The following is a 12,313-nucleotide window of genomic DNA, read 5'->3' on the forward strand; positions in this document are numbered from 1 at the left end:
TGCAAACTTCCTAGGGTAAATACCGAATAGAATGGGTATATTACGACAACGGTAGAATAGACATTAAACATACATACAACTGAACCTTCCACAAATCAGTACGAATTATGAAATAGCTCTATATAGGCAGCCTGCTGTGCGTTTCCACCAAGTGGGTATGCGAATATGATTATGGGCATTAAGCACACTGCCTTGGTCTCGATTGGTCCTACTTCCTGTCCTATTCATGTAGATCTATCATCTTTGTGCTTGCTACGGGTAGCAAGTATCAAAGAAAAAGAACAAAACATATCTCACAACGAAGAACAAAAAGAAAATATGAAATATTATCTTAATGGTGGAAAGATGCCTGATTTCTTACTCATTCTTGAATTCATTCCTGTCCTATCTTTTCTAGCTATTCCCACTTGCTAGGCGTTGTGGGCCCGCTTAGCGGCCTGGAAGAAACCCCCTTAGCGCGCCAGACGGAAGCCCTTACCAACATATTACTTAAAGGAATGCAGGACCCAGGGCATTCTAGCATGTCCACATGCCGTAGTTTCCTTTTTATTCTGTAGACTTTCCTATGGTCTGATAACGTCGTTCATGAACAAAGAAGGGGTGAGCCTGATCAAGGTTCCCACGGGTTCCCACGGGTTCCCACGAGTGAACTTGTTCTCTACGGCTGAACTAGACTGCTCTAGGACATAAGCACAATCAACACACCTTGAGGGTCGCGAGGATTAAGGCGACTGTATGGCTAGGCCTGATAGACTTATAAGCCTCGCGAATACTGGTGCTACGAAGTGCCTCAGGTCGCTACAGCCTTGCAGGTAGATAAGCGCTTTCTTTGCTTTACCCCTCCATCTTCAGTCTCAGCAGTCTCAATAGTAATTTTCTACCATGCCTGTACATCCGCAGATGCCAGTCAGTTCTTTCATGATTTTACTGAGGAACAGCACATTGAATAGTTAACCTTTCCAAAGATCGGCCGATGTTCCTGAACAATAGATGGCATACAAAATGAGATTGGTACATGATGACCACACAGTGGCATGGATATGTGCATTGCCCTTGGAGGTAGCAGTCACGAGGGCTATGCTTGATGAGGTTCATAGTCCTACACCTCAACCAAAGCATGACCGGAATCTCTATTGACTTGGCAGTATTAGCGCCCTCAAAGTGGTAGTGACTAGCCTGCGTGCTGGTGTCCATGGGACAATATCTGCAACAGCTGTTGTGTCAGGCTTGGTGCCCACCTATCAAAATGTCCAATTTAGATTTATATTCGGTATTAGAGGAGGGGTTCCCAGCCGAAATACTGATATTCGCCTTGGTAACGGGGAGGTGTTATCCAGTATGACTACGGTAAGACACTTCGGAATGGGCAGTTTCAGCACACTGTATCCCTCGATAAACCCCCCAAAGTATTGTTAAAGGCTACAGCTTAAATAGAGAGCGACAGTATACTGGGAAAGAGCGTGCTTGGCCCGATATTGACGGAAGTAATACGGAGAAGGAAAACGAACATAATTTGCACGGTCAGACTATGACTGGTTGTTCCAAGAGGCATTTAATCACAAGGGCAAAGGAGAAGACTTTTCAGCGTGTGATAAAACTCAGCTTGTAGACCGACCTAAGCGAAAAGGCCAGAAGTCTTTTTTTACTACGGGCGGATTGCTTCCGAAGATCAAGTGGTGATAGATGCGAAAACCTGAGACTCCATTGCCCATGGCCAAGACATACTATATTTTGAAACGGAAGCTGCTGGACTCATGGACAAACTACTGTTACTCATTATACAAGGTATCTGTTACTACTGTGATCCACACAAGCAAGAACAGTGGCAAGGATCCGTCGTGCTTACTCTCCTGCTTATGCCAAGGCTATTTTAATAGCGCTTCGTGTTTACTACGACAAGATATATATGGCTGGACCCACGAGAACAGTGTGGACGATACTATTTACTAAGAACCCAAGATTTTTGGGCCGAGGATATGAGATTTCTAAGGTTGAGGCCTGGATGGCAAGAAAAACCGGCCTATCCAGGAGCTATATGTGGATTGGGTGGAATTGGGAAGACCCACATCGCAGTTGAACTGACCTATCGCACTATAGAAAGAGATTCGGAATGCTCAATTTTCTGTATTCTTTGTATTAGCTATGATAGCACTGAACAGGGCTTCAAAGATATTACAGAGAAACTCGGAATGACTGGAGAGAGACTAGAAGAGGCAAAAGATGTAGTGAAAAGCTACCTAAGTCGGGAAGAAGTAGGAAGATGGCTTTTAATCCTTGACTATGCTGAAGATATAGATGTGTGGTTCTGTGATAGTAACAGTGCTCCAGTATTGAAGCGGTTCCTCCCAAAAGCCAGAAAGGACATATCCTTTTCATCACACGCAATCAAGCACTAGCTACGATATTGGCACGTCCTTATGTGTTAGCTATCTCCGAGCCGGACAAGGAGACTGGAGTGAAGGTGCTGCAAAGTTTGCTGATCAGGAGTGACCCGCTGGCTGGTAACAGTAATAGCACTGCTATCACGCTTCTTGAGCAACTTGCCTTTCTGCCATTGGGAATCACTCAGGCTGCCGCTTATATTAACGAAAATGAGATCACTATCTATAAGAACCTCGAGCTCCTGCGGATACTGGAATCAGAGATAATCGACCTACTGAGTGAGAATTTCCAGGACGACAGACGGTACGACGACATAGAAAACCCTGTGGTGAAAGCATGGCTGGTATTAATCAAATAAAGCCAGAAATCAAGTCCCTTAGCAGGTCAGTACTTGTTATTTATGGGTTGTCTCAGTACACGGTCTGTCCCGCAGTCCCTCCTTCCTCCGGCTAAATCGGAAAATGACTATATCAAGGCTATAGGCCTACTCAAAGCATATTTCTTTATAAGTACCCAGGCAGAGAGTCCGCTAATACGTCTGAATCAACTCATCCATCTTGCCATTCGGAGCTGGATGCAAAGTACAAACAGATTTGTTAAAGAATCTTGCAAACTGCGGACCGATTTCAATTGAGTTTCCCAGATAATGACTACAATAACCGAAAGATGTGGTGTGAATATTTAGCACACATATCTTCACCGCAAGAGAAATGTGATTTCAAACAGTAGCCGTAGAGATATCTTAACATTATCGATAATATTCAAACTTGCCTGCAAGGGGACGGTAAATATACTGAAGCAGAGAAGTTGGTAGCTCAGATAGTAGAGATCTGGAAACGGGTACTGGGGCCCAATTATTCAGACACTCTAGCCACCTCGCATGAACTTGGCGAATGGCAAAAGATGGGCTGCTCCTTGGCACACAAACACTCAGAGGCATCTGGTCAATTGGGAGAAACTCAATGGCCCTCCGCAACCCCAGTAGATGGGGCGATCTCTGAACTGCTTAGTGGGGAATATATAGTCCCACCTACGAGACGAACCACGACAGGAATACCGGCAAAAATGGGTCTCGGCAGAAATTCGCTCCTTGTAGCTTTGAGACGGAGTTCATCCGTAAAACGGGCTTAGGACTTAGAAGAAGCGGATTGACAAATTGACATAATGGAGTAGTCAGGTCACATTGGCATAGGATCGGTGACACGATGGAAGACTATGAAAGGGGGAGGACTGTTGTGGATGTGAGCCCTCCTCTCCTTTTACTTCCTCTGGTTTTTGATGATCAGCTGTTACTAAACATCCTTAAAAACTGCAAAAATGGCTTCAAAATTAAGAAATCAATATAAAAATGAAGGTCTGTAAACTGGTGGATTGTTTTATTAGATACATAGCCAGAGACCTGGAGTTTTTGCTTTCATCTCATTGGATGTTCAAGCCCCCGAAGGACGCATTAGCTGACATGGGTAGATATATGCTGAACGCCCATTCAGCTGTGGCCCATAATCTTCTTAGGCTCATACAAATCGTCAATACTCTTTATCTCCTCCTCGCTGAGCTTGAAATCAATAGCCTGGACAGCCTCGTCCACTCTCTCCTTTTTGCTCATTCCCACAATCGGCGAGGTGATGAAGGGCTTCGACAACACCCAAGCGAGCGCAACAGTAGCCATGGAAACCCCACGGCTAGCAGCAATCTCTCCAACCTTCTCATTAATCTTCTTATCCGCGTCAGTGAAAGGGTTTCCCATGAAGCCGCCTTTCAGGGACTCCCCACGAGCAGTGTCATTGCTATTCCATGGCCTTGCTAGAAGCCCCATAGCAATGGGGCTCCAGGGGATACAGCCCATCCCGAACTTCTGGAGCGCAGGGAACATCTCCCGCTCCTCCTCGCGGTAAGCAGCGTTATACAGATTCTGCATCGTGATAAATTCCGTCCATCCATTCATCCGAGCAGTGTACTGGTACTCTAGCAGCTGGTGCGCAAACATCGACGAAGCACCAATATACCGGACTTTTCCGGACTTCACGACATCGTGGAGAGCCTCCATGGTCTCCTTGGGCGATGTATTGGGATCAAAGCGATGGATCTGCAGCAGGTCGACGTACGGCAGATCGAGCCTCTTCAGGCTTGCATCAATGCTGTCGAAGATATGTTTCCGACTTAATCCGTACTGGTTTATATATCCATTGTTATCGCGTTCCTCTTGGGACATGCCAAGTGGTCTCTCCGAGCCCCGTCCGACAGGCGCCCACACCTTGGTGGCGATGACGATGCTCTCGCGGCTCCAGTTGTACTGCTTGATTGCCTTTCCGAGAATAACCTCCGAGTCACCATTAGAGTACATATTGGCTGTGTCGTAGAAGTTGAGGCCCGACCGGTAGCAGTGGTCGAGGACGGGGAGGGCTTCTTCTTCCGGGATTGTCCATTCTAAGGGCTTGCCCGGGGAGCCGAAGCTCATGCAGCCCACGCAGATGGGGGAGACTTTAAGTCCGCTAGTTCCGAGGCGTACGTACTTCATGATGATTGGATTGATACTGGGTGAGGGTTGCTTGAAGCTACTAGATGCATGGTGAGGCCGGGTGGTAGCTTGGCTTTATATCTGGTAACCACCGTGGTCGGAGTTAGGTGGGGTTAAGGTCAAGTCGTTATAATGGCTTATGTCCGATTGCGTTGGCGTTGTAACCTATACGAAATGTGGATCTTCAGTTTCTTCCCCTCTTGGTCCGTTACTAATAAAGTCATTGATCGACCTATATCTCTGTGTTTCAACACGTGTGTGGCGGATGCCTGGGCCAGTTGTTGGAATCGCCGGGTTGCGTAGTCGGAGTAGCCTAATCACACCGGATAAATCATTAGGGCATCCTCATTGAAAACCAAGATATTATGTTAGTCGCTATTCTGTCAGACTATACTATTTACGTCGCAGGATGGGGCCAGACTCTATTCCCAAAGTCCGTGCATACCCGAATGGCGTATATGCGAGTGTTGCCTGTAGCTCCACAAATGCCCTTACAAGTCTCCGCCCAATATACTCCGTCGCAAATTATCCACCCTAACAACCAATAGAATAGACCAATTCTGGTTACTTCAGAATCGCGTAGATATGGTTACAGTAGGGTTTCATGCCCCTCATCCCAGGTGGTCCTCGCACTACGATCACAGACACTTACCGTGGAATGGATACAAAAACCAAGATTCTTACTGCGCTCTCACAACACAATCGCCCCCCTCCCCCCATACAGGTATGAAGTCTCTGCCAAGGGAATTTAAGCTTGTCAATCTAGAATGGAATAGAGTCAGCCCTATTTGGAAGCCGATAACACCACAGTCACCCTGTCATATGCATGATCTTGACGCAGTGCATGAGCCTCCAGCTTAGCTACAACAACACGTTCCGCTGTTTGTGGTTGAGTTATGTCGTTGGCAGCTGTTATCTTAGGGTATTCTGGCTTAGCTGTGGAAAACAGTGCTCGTTGCTTGGTTTATGTTAGTACGTAGGGATACTCATGTTCCTTGCATTCTATACGCTTTTGTGATTGTAAATATGATAAATTGGAGAGAGGTTGGAATAAGATTTAGTGCCGTCAAGGTGTTGGGGAGATGTTATTTAGGGTTTGATTGGATGTAGGGCTACTTGATGGACTAGGGGGGGTGATTCGAGATAAAATGCTGCACGCGGTAAGGTTATAAGCGGGGATCAGAAATTGATGATATAGTTGGATAGTTCTAATTTCTAGTGGTTAAGGTATAAGTCTCTAGCCTTGATAACCATAACCAGTGACGATAAGGAGGCAATTCGTAGTCTAAATTTTGTATACAAGCTGTGATTTTTACCGATCCAGGCTGCACAATTTCGTATTGACACAAGGAGCAAATTAGACCGTCTATGTTTGGGAGTTTGGGAGATAGGTAGTGTACATTTGAATGAGCTCCGCGAGGAGTAAAATTCAGTAGAGCCTTTGTCTTTTAGTAGATATGCGCTCGCGATGCTTGTCAACGGTACAGGGCTCCTCGTCGGCACGTCTATCGCAACACTCATAGATATAACCCTCTGGGAACTCCTCGAGAGCCTCCCCATTATCATAATCACCATTATCATATTGGTCATCGTCCACAAAAAATTCTCCATCGGGGTGGCAGTAATCTGTGGTATAACTTTTAGCCTTCAACAGCACCAAAAAGACAAAAAAAAGAAAAAGAAAAGAAAAAAGGCTAAAAGACTAGTACTAACCTGGATGAAATTTACAACTGGTATTTGTATTTTGCGTGACGTCAAACTCCTTGTCACAGTTCTCGCAATAGGCATAACGTTGTCGAAGTCGCTTGGAGCCTGAAAATTTCTGGTTCAACCTTCTTTCCTTGGACCGTGAATTTTCCTCTGATTCCGCATCCTCCTCGTTCCCACTCTCCTCTCCATCACTTCCTTCATCCTCACTTGCAATTATAGGGACTTGGTCTTCGGTAATGAGAAGTGATTTCGAGACGCGGTCCCTGGTAGATTGATCACCTCGACACATGACCTTTAGAACTGCCTGGAGTGTATCACGCGACGCTGAGTCGATAGCGTTCAGAAGCAGTTCGAATTGTTCGTCTTGGGGAGGCATTTCCTTAATTGAAAGAGCCATTTTGTCAAACGTGGGAATTTAGAATGCAGTTGGTGGTTTCTTTCACTGGCTCAATCCTTATAGGGTTGATTGTTATTTGTCCGCGCGACGCGACGCGACAAGAGAATTTACCGCTGGACTGAAAACCTCGTTAGTTGAAACCCTCTTGCAACACGTTATAAGCAATCCGTCCTACTAAATTGCTTATATCGAGGGAGCGCCCATATCAAATGCTCCGTGTCAACAATACTTTAACATTTCAAATCTTGCATATGGAAATAATATCGTTTGTTTGTAGTGTACCTTTAGTTTGGTCCATAAAGATGACTAACAAAATCAAGGTAAACTCGCAGTGGAGATTGGGCAATTTAGTAAATGAGTATTGATGAAAACGTAAACCTCTACGGCTCATCCCAATGGACTGAAATAGAGATAGCCTCGTGTTTGTAGTGAATAATAGGAGTCTGTGGGGAGAAATGAGTTTGTATACAATAGACACAAAGGTATGCACCCGATGGGAGTTCATCGAGAGCTCAGAATTGCTATTCATGACACAGGACTACACCGGTATAAGTAGAAACCTGACTGAAACTCCTCTCAATCCTGTGAGCAGCAGGAGGGAAATGCTACAACTTATATTCTTTGATCCCGCTCTCGTGTTATATGCACGAAGAGGTCACGTACTATCAAAGGCAGATCTGACAGGCCTGGTTTTACTGTTCTCTACTCACTAGGCCAGAATAGAGTACTAAAGTGGAACTCGGTTGAACTATCCCTTGCTAATATAATGAGTTACGTTCAGAAAGCACAGCACACGTATTGGAAAGATGAGAAGGAAGGGTGACTATCTGGAGATGGCAATGACTTGAGATGTTCAACCGTAAGCATAGAGAAGGAATGTAGCGAGAAATGGGTACTCTTATATACGGCAAAAAAGCTAGGGTAAAAGGAATTTCTTGTACAGGAAGCAACATTGTGTGTCACCTAATCCGACCTGCTAAGAAGTGGAAGGAGATAGGTAAGCTAAACTTGAAGCCTAGTTCCAATAGCATCAGTCAAACGATTGTATAACCTTTCCAGATTTACGCATGGCGCCCGACTCAGCCTGCTCAAAACCTCTTTGCTAGCTTGTATAAATGAGGCATAATGGGTGACCGCAATCCTTCGATGCCATTGGATTGCAACGTGCATCGGACCGGCGACGGGGCGAGCCTTTTTCACTTTAGATTTAATTAGGGCAGTATAGAACATCCATACATGAATAGTATTATACCAAGGTTTTAGTTAGCAATTGATATTACCGGGAACCTCGGCTTAACCCCATTTACTGCAATTTCGTTGGAAGCAAGCTGGCTTGATAAATAGAGTATATCGAGGGATCCCGTGTGCTGGGTTTCCCGGATCAACTTTCTTTAATTGATAAATGTAGTATAGATGAATAATACTATATAATATATTCATTGAATCTCTCTGTCTTTGGGTTCTACGGTAGTTTTTGCGTTGGAATTCAATCCAGACGAACTATTTCAGCGGGTTTTGTATCCCGTTCGTTGAGAACCGCTATCGTGGCCAGTTTGGATGCTATACTGTATAGCATTGATTAAGGAATAGGCTAAGCCCCCTGGTTCTCTTTAAGTGGAGAGATTCTAGGTAATATCGAACTTTCAACACTAGGAATCCAGACCATCACGGATAGGGAAGGTGTTCAACCTCGGCCACCACTCACACCACGATCCCCATTGCGGCGCAGTCATTCTACATGACTCGCCAACGTCTCAGCCTCGTCCGAACAGGGGTCGCCAACAGGCAGCCACGGGTTCTAAATAGACGGGATCAACGCACTTCCCCGAACGCCATAAACCCAGAATCCTATTTACCTAGGGAATATCTCTTCAAAATCCCCTCAAGCCTACTGCCCGCACTTCCCCAGGAATCCGACCCAGATGGCTCCGAAAGCACAGAGACAGCCTTTACAAAAGGCGACCTTGGGGAAAAAAGCTCAGGTTAATGCAAAAGATACACGCGAAACATTGGATGAAGGTGTCCTTGCTAGAATCTATAAATGTCTAAGAAAAGCTCGCCATGAGACTACTACGGAGTTGGAAGCTAAAGCTGCCCTTTTCCTCGCGCAGAAGCTAATGGCCCAGTACAATGTCTCCCAAGCCGATCTACTAGCCAATAGTGATGATGAAAACAAAGCACAATATGCAGGGAGGAGCGTGGTGCTGATCACCAACGTTAAGGACCGTACAGCACGAGTCGTCAAGGAGACTTTCGTGGGCAAGTTGGCACGTGCTATGTGTACGTTTTTTGACTGTCAATACTTTTCAATAAATTACAAAACAAGTATTGCTTTTTCCTTTTTTGGTATCGCGGAAAATACCGTCACGGCAGCAGAAGCCTTTGAGATGGCGCACAACAAGATCCTGGACTGGGCATGCTCATATAAGGGTGGTTCGGCCACGTTCAGCTACCGCATTGGGGTCGCTGATGGGCTCGTTGCCATGGCCAACCGGGAGAAAAGGATTGAACTCGAGATGACAAGGAAGAAAGAGCTAGATATGATTGCCGCCAAAGAACGGGAAGAGGCCATGGAACGTGAGCGTGAACTTCAAAGGCTCCGTGACCTACCTTCGTCGACGGTAGACTATACTGAATCAGAGGACGAGTCACAGGATGAAGGACTTGGCTTCCCAGACATGAACGGCATGCCTAATGAGTCCTTCAATCCTCTAGATTCATTCGATCATCGCGACATGAATAGCAAAGAGGGGATGGCAGACTTTGACGAAAATGACGAGAATGTTATCGATCTCACAGGGGATGTGGATGACAACATCAACAAAATTATTAAAAGAGAGCCTAACGAAACTGGTGTCTCTAATAGTATCCCAATGACTTCGGTAAAGCAGGAACCATTGAACGAGAACCATCCGTCTGTTAAGGACGAGGTCACATCGAGCTCTCCTTGGGCGTCCGAGACACAGTTAGTACGGTTTCGCGCCACATCAGTGCAAGTTGCGGACGATTACCTCAAGAAGCGCAACATCAAGTTGCGTAATGCGAAGGCACGTCGCGTACTCCCCCGAGACCCCTCTGCCTATCGAGAGGGATGGAAAGACAGTCAAAAGATTGACTTTCGTCAGCGAAGGTTGGAATGAGCGAAACAAACACTTAATCTGCCGCTCAGTACATGCCGCAAAGCTGTCCATTCTATTAAGCTTTCGATCAATTTATTCCTTGTCCAGACCCTCATTTCTAGTTGTATGCCCTCTCTGCATCCTTTGTGGCGCTAAGTGTTTGAAATAGTCCTTGCAATGGCCTTTTAATAAGCCACTGAGAACTAACAAGACCACGTATGTTCCCAGGGGTTGTGTCCTACTTATCGTAGAATGAGCGGCTATAAACATAAGACCATCGAACAATCATGAGCATCCAGTAGGATAACGATAGCCAGTTTGGATAACCTGCTGATGATACCCGTCTGAAATTTGTCGTGGCCATCAGCTAAAGTTATCCTAACTAAGATAGGGAACTGGTCACTATGTGCTTGGATGAGGTCCTGGTGTAGCATGGTTCTTAACAATATGGAATCCCTGCCTTGTCTAATGGAACAACAAGAAGACTATGCTACGAGATTAACATTTTTCAAAGCTTTATCTAATCTGTATGTGACTTGATAAGTGGCTTAAACAGGAACGTAATATGTAATCAATCATATAATAGCTGATGCTGATCATACTGTATGAGTACACTGGTGATGGTATTGTGTTGTTGAGGGAAAGGTCTTCAGTCAGAGGATTCGTATGCTTGATATGTTGCATATGGCATATATTGTTCTATGTATGTATGACAGAGAAAGCTAGCAGGGAAATGGGAAATCCGTATATCTTCCAGGAAATCAACGGTATACATTAGGTCAGCGCCCCTATCGATTAAAATATACAAAGTCTAGGTAACGTATCTCTAGCGAAGAAGGCACCATAACAGGATATAATTATTCTGAGTGACATATCCTCGAGACCGTGGTATTTAACAGGCCTAGATATTGAAGCATACTCTATCCAGCCAAATCTGAGATCATATAGTATAAATAAATAGCACATATTCTACTACTGTTGGTTTGTAGGGCACATTCTAATGTCTTTGATTGGGTTATATACAAAGGTCCACCTTTAACCTGCAAGCTCGATAAAGGCAGTGCCCATTTTGCGGGCAGTAAATGGTATAAAGAAATGAAATGCAGCCCGTTATATCTAGCCAACCGTTCCCGAAAACCCATGATCAACCGGAATACAGGCACCATTGATAAGCCTCCTCCCTTTGCCGCATGTCATGGAGACACACACTTCTGCAACCTCATCTAAGTCACATAGGGGCGACTGCAGGGCCCCCATAATGCCCACTACTTTCTCCTTTCCCTCTTCATTGACGCCTGCCATAAATGCCTCGGTGATATTGGTAGCCATACCGCCCATCATCAACGCATTGCACCGAATACCCTTGTTTCCGTAGAATGCGGCTGTATTCTTGGTTAAACCAACCAGTCCATGCTTACTTGCGGTATATGCGGCACCTAAGCATTCGTTAGCGTTATAAGAAGAGTAGCAATAGGGCGAAGGTTAGATACCAGCTGTCCAACCAGCTTTGCCCGCCAACGACACAATATTCATGATATAACCATCTGGGTTCGGCTGCTCAAGCATATTACGAACAGCCAATCTGCTTAGCAGAAAAGGTGCCGTTAGATTGACAGCCATGACGCGATCCCACAATTCCTCATCCAAATCCCCAACCGGGTCAAAACGGTCCATGATCCCAGCATTGTTGATCAGAATGTCTAGTTTTCCAAACTCGGAAACGATTGTGTCAAAAAGGGCCTGCACTGCTGCAGCGCAGGTAATATCGGCATTCACTGCTTTCAATGGGCCTTTTACAGAAAGTTCCGCGGAGGCCTGTTGAAGTCGATCGTCATTGATGTCACAGATCACCACGTTGGCTCCGGCCTCAAGGAATTTTGTTGCAATAGCTTTGCCCAGCCCGCCGGCTCCGCCAGTGACAAGGCAAGTCTTTCCGGATAAGGTAGCCATATTGATGTGAAATAGGTGAAATAGAAGTCACTGTGCACTCATCACACCGGAAACCACCAATGGATGGGACCTCCTTCTTTTATATCACTGAGCCCCTATACGACATTCGTATTCGGATACGAGATTCATCAATGGGGCATACTTTCATTAATCTTAAAAGTTATTTTATTTTGCCGAAAATAGGCCACCCGAGCCGTGCCGTGCAGCCATTCCCCTGGCGTGTATGTGGACCATACT

General features: G+C 45.5%; 5 protein-coding genes across 5 annotated transcripts; 2 read left to right on the forward strand and 3 right to left on the reverse strand.

The window, feature by feature from the left end:
• Nucleotides 1–1,002: 1,002 nt before the first annotated feature.
• BDV38DRAFT_276422 (uncharacterized protein) lies at nt 1,003–3,111 on the forward strand (the record flags this gene model as incomplete). The annotated part of the gene is made up of 14 exons (XM_032058212.1): nt 1,003–1,096; nt 1,163–1,270; nt 1,327–1,406; nt 1,437–1,484; nt 1,549–1,588; nt 1,699–1,785; nt 1,819–1,838; nt 1,878–1,929; nt 1,960–2,133; nt 2,170–2,327; nt 2,357–2,421; nt 2,515–2,685; nt 2,743–2,963; nt 3,026–3,111. 14 exons carry the CDS (start codon nt 1,003–1,005, stop codon nt 3,109–3,111), a joined length of 1,404 nt encoding a protein of 467 aa, XP_031906948.1.
• Nucleotides 3,112–3,761: 650 nt separating this feature from the next.
• On the reverse strand, nt 3,762–4,862 carry BDV38DRAFT_266015 (aldo/keto reductase). Its single transcript, XM_032056408.1, has one exon. It carries the CDS (start codon nt 4,838–4,840, stop codon nt 3,869–3,871), a length of 972 nt encoding a protein of 323 aa, XP_031906949.1. The 5' UTR covers nt 4,841–4,862; the 3' UTR covers nt 3,762–3,868.
• A 1,467-nt stretch (nt 4,863–6,329) lies between these two features.
• BDV38DRAFT_289227 (uncharacterized protein) lies at nt 6,330–7,007 on the reverse strand (the record flags this gene model as incomplete). The annotated part of the gene is made up of 2 exons (XM_032061204.1): nt 6,330–6,526; nt 6,614–7,007. The coding sequence occupies 2 exons, from the start codon at nt 7,005–7,007 to the stop codon at nt 6,330–6,332; spliced, it is 591 nt and encodes a 196-aa protein (XP_031906950.1).
• Nucleotides 7,008–8,855: 1,848 nt separating this feature from the next.
• BDV38DRAFT_266017 (DUF2786 domain-containing protein) lies at nt 8,856–10,765 on the forward strand. Its single transcript, XM_032056409.1, has one exon. The coding sequence runs from the start codon at nt 8,930–8,932 to the stop codon at nt 10,145–10,147; it is 1,218 nt and encodes a 405-aa protein (XP_031906951.1). The 5' UTR covers nt 8,856–8,929; the 3' UTR covers nt 10,148–10,765.
• Nucleotides 10,766–11,154: 389 nt separating this feature from the next.
• On the reverse strand, nt 11,155–12,076 carry BDV38DRAFT_290986 (SDR family NAD(P)-dependent oxidoreductase; the record flags this gene model as incomplete). The annotated part of the gene is made up of 2 exons (XM_032061619.1): nt 11,155–11,562; nt 11,617–12,076. The coding sequence occupies 2 exons, from the start codon at nt 12,074–12,076 to the stop codon at nt 11,243–11,245; spliced, it is 780 nt and encodes a 259-aa protein (XP_031906952.1). The 3' UTR covers nt 11,155–11,242.
• Nucleotides 12,077–12,313: the final 237 nt, after the last annotated feature.

Source organism: Aspergillus pseudotamarii, assembly GCF_009193445.1.
Source record: "Aspergillus pseudotamarii strain CBS 117625 unplaced genomic scaffold BDV38scaffold_139, whole genome shotgun sequence".
NCBI classification, from domain to species: Eukaryota; Fungi; Ascomycota; class Eurotiomycetes; order Eurotiales; family Aspergillaceae; genus Aspergillus; species Aspergillus pseudotamarii.